At 33.2% G+C, this 12,103-nt stretch overlaps 1 protein-coding gene and 1 pseudogene across 2 annotated transcripts; one reads left to right on the top strand and one right to left on the bottom strand.

Moving 5' to 3' along the window:
- Positions 1 to 716: 716 nt before the first annotated feature.
- LOC114394084 lies at positions 717 to 4,269 on the bottom strand (annotated as a pseudogene).
- On the top strand, positions 1,594 to 11,091 carry LOC114394085. 2 transcript variants are annotated; one of them, XM_028355652.1, is made up of 7 exons: positions 1,594 to 1,769; positions 6,661 to 6,749; positions 6,839 to 6,998; positions 8,715 to 8,810; positions 9,229 to 9,351; positions 9,570 to 9,832; positions 10,405 to 11,091. In XM_028355652.1, exons 2-7 carry the CDS (start codon positions 6,693 to 6,695, stop codon positions 10,513 to 10,515), a joined length of 810 nt encoding a protein of 269 aa, XP_028211453.1. In that variant the 5' UTR covers positions 1,594 to 1,769; positions 6,661 to 6,692; the 3' UTR covers positions 10,516 to 11,091. The 2 variants fall into 2 exon arrangements, with proteins under 2 accessions (XP_028211453.1, XP_028211451.1); XM_028355650.1 differs by lacking the exon at positions 1,594 to 1,769 and adding an exon at positions 5,778 to 6,292.
- Positions 11,092 to 12,103: the final 1,012 nt, after the last annotated feature.

Genomic DNA, 12,103 nt, shown 5'->3' on the forward strand with positions numbered 1-12,103 from the left:
AACTTTATAATTAAGATCATCATCCTAAAAGTATCCCCTTATTCTCTACACTTAAAACTTGGAACTTGCCTAAAAATCCCAATCCTCAATTTGAGAACACAAACATATTTGACCCTGATCTCCATGCACATGCACCTTGATCGATGCTTGGAAGGCTTGATAGATAGATCATTTCGTAGACAGCCAACAGATTATCCTATGTAATTAATTGGAGACTCGGTGTAGAAAAATCAGGAGAAAATTGACACTGTATTTAAAGATAATTTTGCCACACGGGATAATTTTAAGATGTCATTTCCTTGTATAGAAAAAAAATCATTTAAGAGATTCTATTATTTGATTGAAGAAAAAATGAAGAGAATTTTTTTTAAAAAAAAATCAACAAAATTTCAAACTTCTAAATTTTCTCTCTTCTCTTGTTTTCTTTACTCATAATCTAGACAATGTTAGTGTTTTAGGCACAAATGCTATGTAAGTCATTAAGCAATTGGACTAGTGTTGTTTTTGGGGATACTAAATGCTCATCAGAACTTCAAACGACAATATTTTGTTCGATTTTCATGTTCTTTTGTTTTTGTGGTCTAGTATCCATGTGGATTTAGAATTAGCCATCAAAGAGAAAAGTATATTTTAAAAGAAAATCCATTTGTGTTTTCATTTTTCATACTACATGCACACAACTCAATTGGAAAAATTATTAAATGCTACACAATCAATGCATATGGACGATAAAGACCCAAAGACTGTCCATTGGGTTGTTTGCTTGATGGATTTCATTACCGCAAACAGCCCAACCTATGATTTCACTTGGATTGGGTCTAATTGTATATCCTGTAAAGGTGACTGATTGACTTGCTTTTATGCCTTTTATCAAACAAAAGTGATTAAAACAATACCTCAGTTGAGGGGGGTGGGGGGGCTAACCTAAATGATTATAAATTTCTTCATAAAACTAGTTTGTAAACTCAAATATTAGGCTCCCATCAAGAACGAGCTTCAGATAATTGGATTTTCATTCAATAAAAAGTGCCTGCTTATCATCCAATTTTGGAAAATTTCCATGAACTAATTCGCTTTCCCATTCAATTCCATTTGAATCTACTAAATGATCTCGAGCACAACTTTCTGAAGTGCTTCGGCTGTCAGAGGGATGTGCAAGCAATCTTGACCATCAGAATGCTTCTTAATCTTGACCAGTTCATGGTCTTTAAATTCAGTCAAATGGGAATTCAGCGTAATCTGACTGCTAACAAGGAAACGTTCTCGACAGACTGAGTAGAGATCACTGATTGGCATTCCTATAAAAAAAAAGGAAAATATTTAACAAACCTTAGATACGAAAAGAACATATCAAAGTAAATGATAGAAACTTGCCTTCGTCAGGGTGAGAGAGTTGATGTTCGGCAAGAACTTTGAATACACTCTGAGCATTGCGTGTCAAACTTGACAGAACTATTGTAGCTGTTTTGACAGTTTGGCTGGCACTACCATGTGCAAGAATCATAGGATAAAACATGCCTTCCACCTTGTAAGGAGCAAAAGTAGGAACGTGATACCAGCACCAATTGAACTGTGTATGAGCCATATTCTTGTCCCAAACTGCCAACAGAAGATAAAATTGTTAAGCAATAGACAGAGATCACAAAGAACCTTTGACACAGCCACATATCCTTCATTTCTTTACCTACAGCAACAGCATAAAGGCATTTCTCACTGCCTTGTCAGAAGTCAGAACCAAGTCTTCATAGAGGCCATTTAGATCTAAGTCGGTAAGTTCTCTTTTATATTTTTATTTAGAGTTTTGCTTGGTCTTCCCCCTACCTCTAATTCTAACTATTGGACTGTTCTCCACTTGATCAACTTTTCTTAGCACTTCTCGAGGTCTTCTCTTCTTCTCACGATACCAAACCCTGTCATATGTGATTTTACTATATTTTCCTCCATATGTGGACTCTTACTTTCACTAGCACGGAATTTCTGAAATTACTGTTCAATCTTTTACTCCTACGAACAACTTCAAAGAAGTGCACATGTTATTAGCAATTTTAAGGCTCAAAGACCAAAAAGAGTCTCGATTCTTTAACTTTCTGAAAGGGTGAGATACCACTTAGTCCTATTGTCCAGTTAATCAGAGATAAGAGCATATGATCAGAACCTCAGGACCTCTAATAATGTGCTGCATAGATCAAACAAAAATTTTAAACAACATTTCATTTTATAAAGGCATTTATACTTTTTGTTATTGTACATTAATATCGCACCATTCAAGCTTCTATTCAAACACTCAATAAATCTCAAATAGATAATAAGGTAGAACTATTCAAACCTTGGAGAATTAATATAACCAGACATATCACATATGTTTAAGGCATATACAAAGATGGCACTTACAACTTAAAAGAACAAAACATTTTGCAGAAGATAAAGTAATGGTATTAACTAAACTTACACAGAGGAGCATTAACATGGTCAATAGAGGCAACAACACGAATCTGGGCACATGCAGCTAGTCGAGCAAGATATTGTTGGGTTTCAGAGTCCCTTAATCCGGATCCATCAATATTGTGAATAACAACACAAACAAAAAAAGCACCCGCCTCTATTTCCGCTTGATCCAAAAATGTAAGAAGATCTTCCATGGATTTTGAATTGAATGACTGTTGGCTCTTGGGTAAGTCCCGATAGGAAACCCTTTGCTTTGTTTTCACTTGTTCCCACAGAATTTCAGCTAAAGCTATAACAACCTAATATATTTTAAAATGTATTGTATTAGTGATGGTATGATGAGGAGAACATGCTTATTTATTAGAACATATCACACTCATAATCCTTCATACAAAAATTTACTTTTGGACAAAACTTAGACGCAATTCCTTAGGTGTTTTAAGTGTTGTTCACCTGTCTAAATTAGAGTTTTACCTTGGTAACCTATGTTAATTTTTATTGCAAACTTTTATATACAAGTTACTGAGGTGAAAGTGAAAGTCAAATTCTAATTGAGGAACTGTTCTAAAAACACTTAAAGAACTGCATCTCAAAGCCTGTTTGATTCTCTTCTCACTTTTTTTTAAGAAAATGTTTTCTATAACAATTACACACTACTTAGCAATTAATTTTTCATCCAAAGTGTATTAAGTTTTGAAAATCATTTAAAAAAACAAGTGTTTTAAAAACCAAAAAACAGAACGGAGAGATATTTTTCTCATCCTCTTCTTCTCTTTTCTTCAGATGTTCAACTCAAAATGCTCAGAAGACAGACTATTAGAAAACAAAAATGTGCTAAGGGGACAAACACTTGCAAATGTGCTGTGGACACAAACAAATTTTAGAAAGCAGAAAACTGTTTTTGAAAACAATAAACAAACAAGGCCTAAGTTTTATTTTTTACTTTTCTCCTCTCTTTTGCCACAATAAACAAACAGCAGAGGAACATACCTGCTTCAAGTTAATGGTTTGAAGATATCCATTAATGACAACTACAGAATACTCGGTCAGTGCCGTTGAAGCAAAATCTTCAATCAGAACCTTCTTGGATCCAAAGCCATACATCAGAAGCCCAAAACCATTTCTGAATTATCCAAGTAACCAAAAATAAACATCACACAATGAAAGCACTTCAGAAGAAAAAAAAAATCACATCTTTTCGAACCTTAGCGCAAAAAACCATTCAGGATACATGGTTTTATACGAATGCAACAAGAGAGTGATCTCGTTTTCATGCTAGGGTTCAATTCGCGACGCGGCATCCCTCAATTCCTAGTCAATTACAAATCGCAGAGAAAATATAACGTTGGTTGGGTGGTTAAGAAAGAAAGGAGAGAAAGCTCACGGTTCAATCCCTTCTACTAAAAAAAAAAACTAACAAATTAACATTTGCCGATAAAAAAAAAAAAAAACGAAATCACAGAGTGATTGGACAGAATGAAGGGGAATGGAACAAGAACAACGTTGTTGTGAATCACAAATTACGAGTGAAACCTGTTCATCAACGACGTCGATGTCGGTGATCTTGTGTTTCGATTTCTTGGCGGAGGAGGAGGCGAGTTCCTTGGCCAGAAAATAGTTCCGTGAGAACTCGAACTCTTCGTCCTCGTCCTCGTCCTCGTCCTCTTCCCAATTGCCATTGGCGTCCATCGTTGTTCAATCAGCGAAGGAGAGAGAAACAGTGTTTGTTTTTTTCACGGAAACACGATTCTATCTTTCTTTCTCTATGCACTTGTGTGCCATAGACGATTTTCCCGCCAAATTCCATCTAATTCGCGGGACTGATGGGGTCGGGTTTTCTTAGATCGTTTATGGTTCGTGAATACCCTGTCCGAGTACACAATTGACCTATAAAAAATTATAATAAATATAACTTTCAAAATAATTATTAAATTTACAAATTTAGTATTTTGCAATGCTTTAATAATATTTTTATGTTATTTTATGTCCTTTAAAAAATGTCATTTTACGTGGAATTTAAATTTATAAACTTTTAATCTGATTTTTATTCTTATTTGTCTCATCATAATTTTTTTTGTCATTTCATATTTTCTTTTATCACCATGTTATAAATGTGAAGTATTTACTTAATTGGTAACTAATATTTTTTAAAAAAACTTAATTGATCATCTTTAATAAAATCATTTTTTCAATAATATTTTTTTTTCATAAAATCCAAACTTATAATATGGTAATTACTAGAATCTTTCATATAAAATATGAATATGTTAGTGAGTGATATCATGTTATTTTCTATTTAACAACTAGTTTATCAATTATTTTAAATTGAATAAGCTAACATATCCTTAACAAATAAAAAAAGCTAACATATCTATTGTTTTTTTTTTCTCAAAACAACCCTTTAGAGCTTGTCAACCTCTTAACTTTAGTTAGCTTATATATTTTTCCTTTCATTTTTAACTTTTATTATTTTAATACACTTTTTTTTACCTTTCTTTTTTATTATTTTATCAATCCTTTGTAAATATTTTAATATACTTTCTTACTGTTTTTACTTTTAATAAAATATATTTGGTGTTTCAAATAAGTTAATAATAATTTAAAATTCATTGGTCTGATGAGCTGATGATCACGTACTACAAGACCTTGACACTTGTTAAAATTGTGATCCTCTTTTTGACTTTCAAAAGTTAACAATGATGAAGGGTTACCTACAAAAAGACTCTTTATTATTCAAGTCCATAAAAGCAAAAATCAAGTTAATTTGAAAGGAGGGAGAGGCCAGTGCTATAACACTTGCCTCACTGATCAAAACTTTAGAGACAAATATTCAAATATACAAATTTAGAGGAGATAATATATATATATATATATATATATATATATATATATATATATATATATATATATATATATATATATATATATATATATATATAATTTTTATGTAATTTTAAAAAAATAGGGAGTGTAAATGCATCCTTTGGCTGTAACGAAATAAATTTTTTTTTTAGAAGTACGTTAATAGAGTTATTTTATTTTTGATAAATTATTTATATAACTTATTTATTTATTAATTTTTTATTTAGTAATCATTATATTAATATAGACACAAAATGTTAATATTACCCAAAAAAAGATACAAAATGTTAACCGTATCGAATAAAAATTATATTAATCATTAAATACAAATATAGAAACTTATTTTTAAAACTAATAATAATCAAAAATATTTTTCTTACAGTTATTTAATTTTGGGTAAAAATTAGAAAATCATGAAAGAAAACATTACGTCATTTTTCTTTTTCTGAGAGCGGCGCACGTTAGCTGGTATGAACAGAGAACACAGTCGTGTGAATCAGAAGCGCATTTTAGTAGGAGCAGCAGGTCCACCATCAATGATGAGAGGAAGGAACCATCGAAATGATTAGCTGATCCAACCAATTCCCACCATTCTCAGATGACAAGCGTACGTTAGCAGCACCCGACTGGTTCTGTTTCTTCTAATGTTCCACACCCCACAACAAAACTAGTTAGTAGTTACCCACGATCTATTTCCATATTGGGTCGCAATATCTCACCTTAAATTCACCAAAGTCGCATCCTTTTCCAGAAAGAGAGAGTGGGCAATGGTGGAATGAGGATAAAAGGGGAAGAGAAGAAGAAGAAGGGAGGGAAATGGCGAGAGAGGAGTGGAGGCTTCAACTTCACCAAAGAGCGAACTCGATTTGTTCCTACAAGAAAATCACTCTTCTGATTTGCTTTCTCAACATTGTTGTTGCTCTCTACTCTCTTCGCTCTCTCTATGCTTCTCTCTCTATTTACTCTGGCAGCGTTGCACGAAACAGTAAGTTTTTTGTCAATCTTTTAAGGATGTTAAGAAGATGCGTTTTTCTTTCTGTCCTGTCTCTGTTTCCTTTTCCCCTAATAACACAAACAAAAGGGTAACAAAAAGTTTATGCTTTATGGTAAATTTTGAACCCCCTAGAAAAGGGTCTTGTAATCTTGATTGAGACTAGGAAAGTTAATTTTTTTTTAAACCCTTTTTGATTTGGTTTGGTTTGTGAATTTTTGTTTTCTTTTTATTCAGAAATGTTAGTTGTTAATCGTGAGTTTTTTTTGTTAGCGGGAGAATTATGACCTTTCCCTCCTTTCCTTCTCCTTTTACCACCAAACCAACTTTATAAATCCTGTGACTTTGTGTTGTGTTTTCAGTTGTGGTGTATAGGCCAGATCAGATCCGGAAGATGGAAGAGTCTAACCGAATCCGGAAGGCATACAAACCAGTGGAGTTGATGAAATTGGTATGAACTGTTATTTTTTGTATCTGGCTCGAGCAAACACTTCTTGGGAAGTTAACTGATAGTTGTTGTTGTGAAACTTGTGCAAATAGGTGAAGGAATTTGAAGGTGAGTTTTCAAGAGAAAATGTGGTGGTTGAGTTGCCGCGGCATTTGAAACAGAAAATAAGTGATGAGGTCTCGCAGAGACTAGGGAGCTTGAATGAAAGTAGCAAAAACATCTTTCACCCCCAGGTCATGGCTAAGGAGCGAGGTGAGTGTATGCTTGTAGTTGTGCTGATAAGAATCTGTTGTTTGTTATTCCTTCAATAATTAAGTGAGAAGCTTTTTTGTATAAATCATATTCTTTATGCTTAAATCTGGATTAGCAAAAAGGGTGGTCGGAGGTATCATCTTTACCTGGTCAATTTCATGTTTAGCAGTGCGTTTTTTTTATACAAATTGAACTACCTCAGGCACATGAATTCTCCTCCCACGTTAACAAGAATACAAACACAACCTGGGAGATGGGGGAGTGTTTTACTGTTGCTTGTTGATCAAGTTTTATCTATTTTCTAAGAAAATTAATACTAATTTTACATGGCCAACTTGATTTTTATCTTGAAGTATACATGAAATATGTCAATTGTGAACTTGATGGAATCTGGTTTATTTTAATTGGTGTTAGAATTAATGCTGTCACTATATGACAAGAGGACCAGGATCTCATATTAATAAGACCATTGACACTAAGATTTGACCTTTCACTGTCCTTAAGAGCATACCCTTTTTTGTTGCCTCCGCACTGCTGCACAGTTAAAAATTCTTCAGCAAACATGAGTTTGTTTAGATATGATGCGTTACCTGTTTTCTATTCCAATGTTTTTGTTGCTTGCCAGCTAGTCATTTAGTGTATTATTTGTTCAATGAGGAAACTACTTGTTTGATGTTTCAAATGTAAATGTTTGATGTTTTGAATGTAGATTGGGCTGTGCAGTTGCTTTCTGTGAATCTTAGGGCAATTCACAATTAGAAGACACACTTGCCAGTCTTTTTTCTGTCTTGAAATTGCTTTGATATGTTCATTCACTATCCTTTCACTCTCTCTCTCTCTTCAATCTTAAACTTAGAAACATGTTACAATTGGATGACATTGCCATGGTAGTTTGTTGCATGATTGACTCTTATTCTTGTTAATCAAAATATACTTTGTGATTTGTTTCCTGTTATTCTCTAATTTGCTTCCTATTTATTTTGTATAAATTAGGATCTGATTTTATAATTATTGTATTCCTGATTAGGGTTGTATAAATCAGGAATTAGAATATTTGTCATTAATGATTGTAAATATATCTTCTTTATTTATAGAGAAATCCAGAATGAAAAAAAGGCATCAAAGCCAAGTCGTCTGACAATTGTTACCTAAAGGGACAATAGCTTTCAATGTTTTACAAACATGCAATGATAACATAATGCATGAAGTTGCCAATCGCTCTTCTTTGAAGATAATTTTAAATAACCTTGAGAGTTGAGACTAAAAGTTTAAATATTTAATAAGAAAATGGATTTATTCATTTGGATAGTATGCAAAATCAAATTATTTAAAAATTTAGGCTTTCTTTATGTTTTAGTTGAACAGTGGAAATATTATTCATATGTTTTCTTCTTGAAGTAGGAATTAATATAAGTGAGGATTAGTCTAAATAAAATTGAACCGAGAGAAGGGAATTTAAGGAGAAGTAGTTGTGGGATTATGGAACTTCCTAACTTTCACATTTAGTTTGAAAACATATTTTTATTGTAAAAGTAGCATATTTACCCTGGCATGAGTAATTGATGGTATCACATTTCATTTTTTTCCCCTCATGTGGAGAATGGGGACTGATAGTCATTTTATTTTAGACAACAAAACTGATAGCTGTTATGTATGTATATGATAATTTTGTAAAATTTTGCTGATATATTTTTAACGTTGACCCTTTCTATACAGAAGCAATTGAAAATTGGCGCAAGGAAAAATTGGAGGAGGTTAAGTTGGCTGTTGTCAGAGGGACTTCCAACTCAACCATTCCCCATGAAGAGGCAGGCATGAACAAATTTCTCTGCTTTGTTTCTGACATTTGAATTGTTGTGTTACGCTTTTAGATGAAGTTTGTTAGATATTTCTCTTTATAGCCTTAAAAAAAAGATATTTCTCTTTATACTTTATTCTCTTTATTCTTTTACTTTGTTTACTTTTTACTGTAGGTTGCTTACTTTCAGTTAGACAGTTATAACTCACAGCTCAGTGTTGATCCTCTACCTATATATATTGCTTTTAACAGAGAATCAACTCCTTTGTACATTTTCAGTTAGATCAATAATATCAGAGTTCAATCTCTCTTTCTCTCTTTCCTTTCTCTATATCCAAATCTTAATAAAGTTTGTCTCTTTGTGCCCGAACAATGAATGCTTTGCATGTCTTTGGCACCTTGTTGTGTCTAATGTTTATTTCAATTTCTTAGGAATGCTAGTAAGAGCTTTGGAGTCTGATTGGGATGTGCTTTCTGAAGAAATTGGCCTTTGGATACCTATTCAGGTTGCTAATGAAGAACATAATGACAAACCTGAGAGCACAACAGAGATAGGTAATAATTTCTCCTGTCAAAACATTTCTCCCCATCTATTGTAATCTGACTCTCTCCCTATAACCCCTATACAGTAGAAAACTCACCACCAAAGTTGGTTGCTGGAATCTGTTAATAACCTATTATGCATTGACCATTGTGTTAGAATCTGGAAGTGTGCACATATTTTCCATGTAGAAAGTTAATGTTTGTCTTTACTAAGTATATATTCTATCCAGAGGAGGAAGTTCTTCCCGGCAGGCCCCTTCAACCTGAATGCAATCCTGAACTTCATACGGACTATGATGGCACTGCAGTAAGATGGGGTCTTACTCATCACAAAGATAGTGCAGCTGATTGCTGTCAGGCTTGCTTAGACCAGGCCAAACATGCCAAAGAAGGTGAAAATAAATGCAATATTTGGGTTTATTGCCCATCACAATTTGGGTGTCATTCACCAGATATCTATCAACACAAACATCGGGAATGCTGGCTGAAATATGTAAGATGCACCCCATGAACGTGATTCACTACTTTGCCCCTTCTCTGTGTAGAATGCTTAATAGCCTTTGATTCTATATTCCCTGTGAGATCTTACAAAATACTCGGAAACTTTCAAATAGAAGTTTAATTTCTAACATTGTCAGTGTAAATTTTTTTAACATTGACGACTAATCAGAAATCATGGTATGACTTTTAAAGTAGCTAATGTAAAAATTAACAAACTTATCTTACATAGCAATTTGTGATTGAATGACAGGGTAAAAACGCTTTACACTGTCAGTGCATAGACTATTTACTCTTCAACTTGTGATTGAATTTAAGTAAAATACACTAACATTGTAGAAGTTTTTATTCTCCCATCCAATCATAGATCTCCATGTATGCTAAGTTTGCTGACTTTTATAATAATTAAGAAGTTGTCTCAAAGGTAATTTTTGATTGGTTGATAGTGTAAAAAGTTTTAACTAACAATGCATGACAATTAAATTCTTCTAAAGTCTTCTTCCTAGTCATGCATATTTTAACTTTTGCCTTCTGGCTAATATACTCTTCTTGGTATTCTGAACACAGGCTGAGAAATCCAAACTAAATTTTAAGGATAGATATCCTGAATGGTATCGAAATTCACACCCATCTGCACCGGTGATCGTTCCATGGGCATCTGGAGTTGTCAGTGCATGAGATAAACAACCAATGCCACAGATAACATGATCAACCCGAGTCCAGACCTACCTTGTAGATTGCAGGCACGCAAAGCTCGCTTTGGCAAAGCCTTTGTCATGCTTTGTGGGTTATACTGTTGTTCTTCAACATGTTTTTGCCTTTGCGATGAATGGTTGAAATGGGGAGCAAAGAATTCCTCCTAATGGTCATTTACTCATTTAAGACTTGGTTTCCATCCAAGTGCCAAGGATTTTTCCCTCAAGACCGGTCTAAGACTGAGGTGAGGTGAATTAGATTTGTTTGTTTTAAATTCTTAGATGATGATGTAATGGGACGTTTAACCACAAAAGGCTGAGTTGGTTTCACGTTTGGGAAGCCAAGTGGTTTGGAAGATGAATTGTAGATTGTTAGTCAAATATTTGCTTCCTTTAAAGATGCGCTGGGAAGTGTTGTTTCCTGTTAGTCTTCTCCAAAATGTGAAACTATCATGCACTAACTGATGAGGAAATTATTTAGTTGTGATGTAGCTGAAATCATAATTCATTGTATCTGTGGGATTTATTATGTTATTGATGTTGATTTTTATCATCAAAATCGTTTGTCTATTCTTCCTTTTAATACATCATAATCATACCTCGACAAAATTGAATATATCACTTACAGATAGGTAATACATAGTCCAATTAATTTTGTCGAACAGATTTTGAAAATGCAATTATCCTTTAGAATGAACAGTGTTTTTTTTTTTTTTCATTTTCGCTTAAATTATATTTCATTCTCATTTTCCCCTCATAGTTTGAGGGCTTTGAGCTTCTCCATAGCCTTGCAACTCAAAGTCGAACCTGGATCTCCGGATATTCACTTCAATCACCCATAAGAAATAGAAAGGGGTGAACATTTTTCAACTTGTTTTGATTTTACGTGTTCCATTTCAAAGAAGATTTTTTTAAAAAAAAATGGACAAGTAATAAAGAAATAGTTTTTATGACTTTCACAAAGTTCATAAAAGAATAACTATTTTGTTAAAATAAATAAATTCAAACACCATCCATATACACTTTAGTTTTTACTAAAACAAATTCTTATAAAGTAAATTATATATATGTATTGTACTACATGGGGCCCACGAGAGCTCGGACGTGGGGTAATCGGCCTCCACGACTTGCTATCTGGTAGTAACCAGTCTCCATAACCTGGTATTGTCCGTAGTGGATGTCGTGGACGGTTATCTCATTCGAACTCGATCCTACTATTTATATAGGAGGGTGCTATTTATATAAGAGGAGACATCAGCAGAAGATAAGTAACATTTTATCCCTATCATACTCCTGACTCACATATTGACTTGAGCATCAGAGTCCCTTTCAGGTACTCACTCACACCATCAGTAAAGAAGTCTATACACTCAAATATAAGGAAAGAGATAGATCGGATTAGGTCACGAGAGTCACAACCTGGTAAAAACATGTATATAATATCTTTTATGAGTAAAGTTATATCTTATCTTATTTTTTTACAAATTCTCTTAATACTATATAAAGAAAATATTTAATAAAGACATATAGTACATTTTATATCTTAAATTTTAAAAATATATTTTAATTTA

This window comes from Glycine soja, chromosome 17 (assembly GCF_004193775.1).
Source record: "Glycine soja cultivar W05 chromosome 17, ASM419377v2, whole genome shotgun sequence".
Lineage (NCBI taxonomy): Eukaryota > Viridiplantae > Streptophyta > Magnoliopsida > Fabales > Fabaceae > Glycine > Glycine soja.

What these genes read in the sequence shown, in the direction of transcription:
- LOC114394085 (XM_028355650.1), top strand. Translation starts at nt 6,124, where the DNA reads ATGGCGAGAGAGGAGTGGAGGCTTCAACTTCACCAAAGAGCGAACTCG. An exon ending in TGGCAGCGTTGCACGAAACA is followed by an intron (nt 6,293 to 6,660) that starts GTAAGTTTTTTG and finishes TTGTGTTTTCAG; the next exon opens with TTGTGGTGTATAGGCCAGAT. An exon ending in CAGTGGAGTTGATGAAATTG is followed by an intron (nt 6,750 to 6,838) that starts GTATGAACTGTT and finishes TTGTGCAAATAG; the next exon opens with GTGAAGGAATTTGAAGGTGA.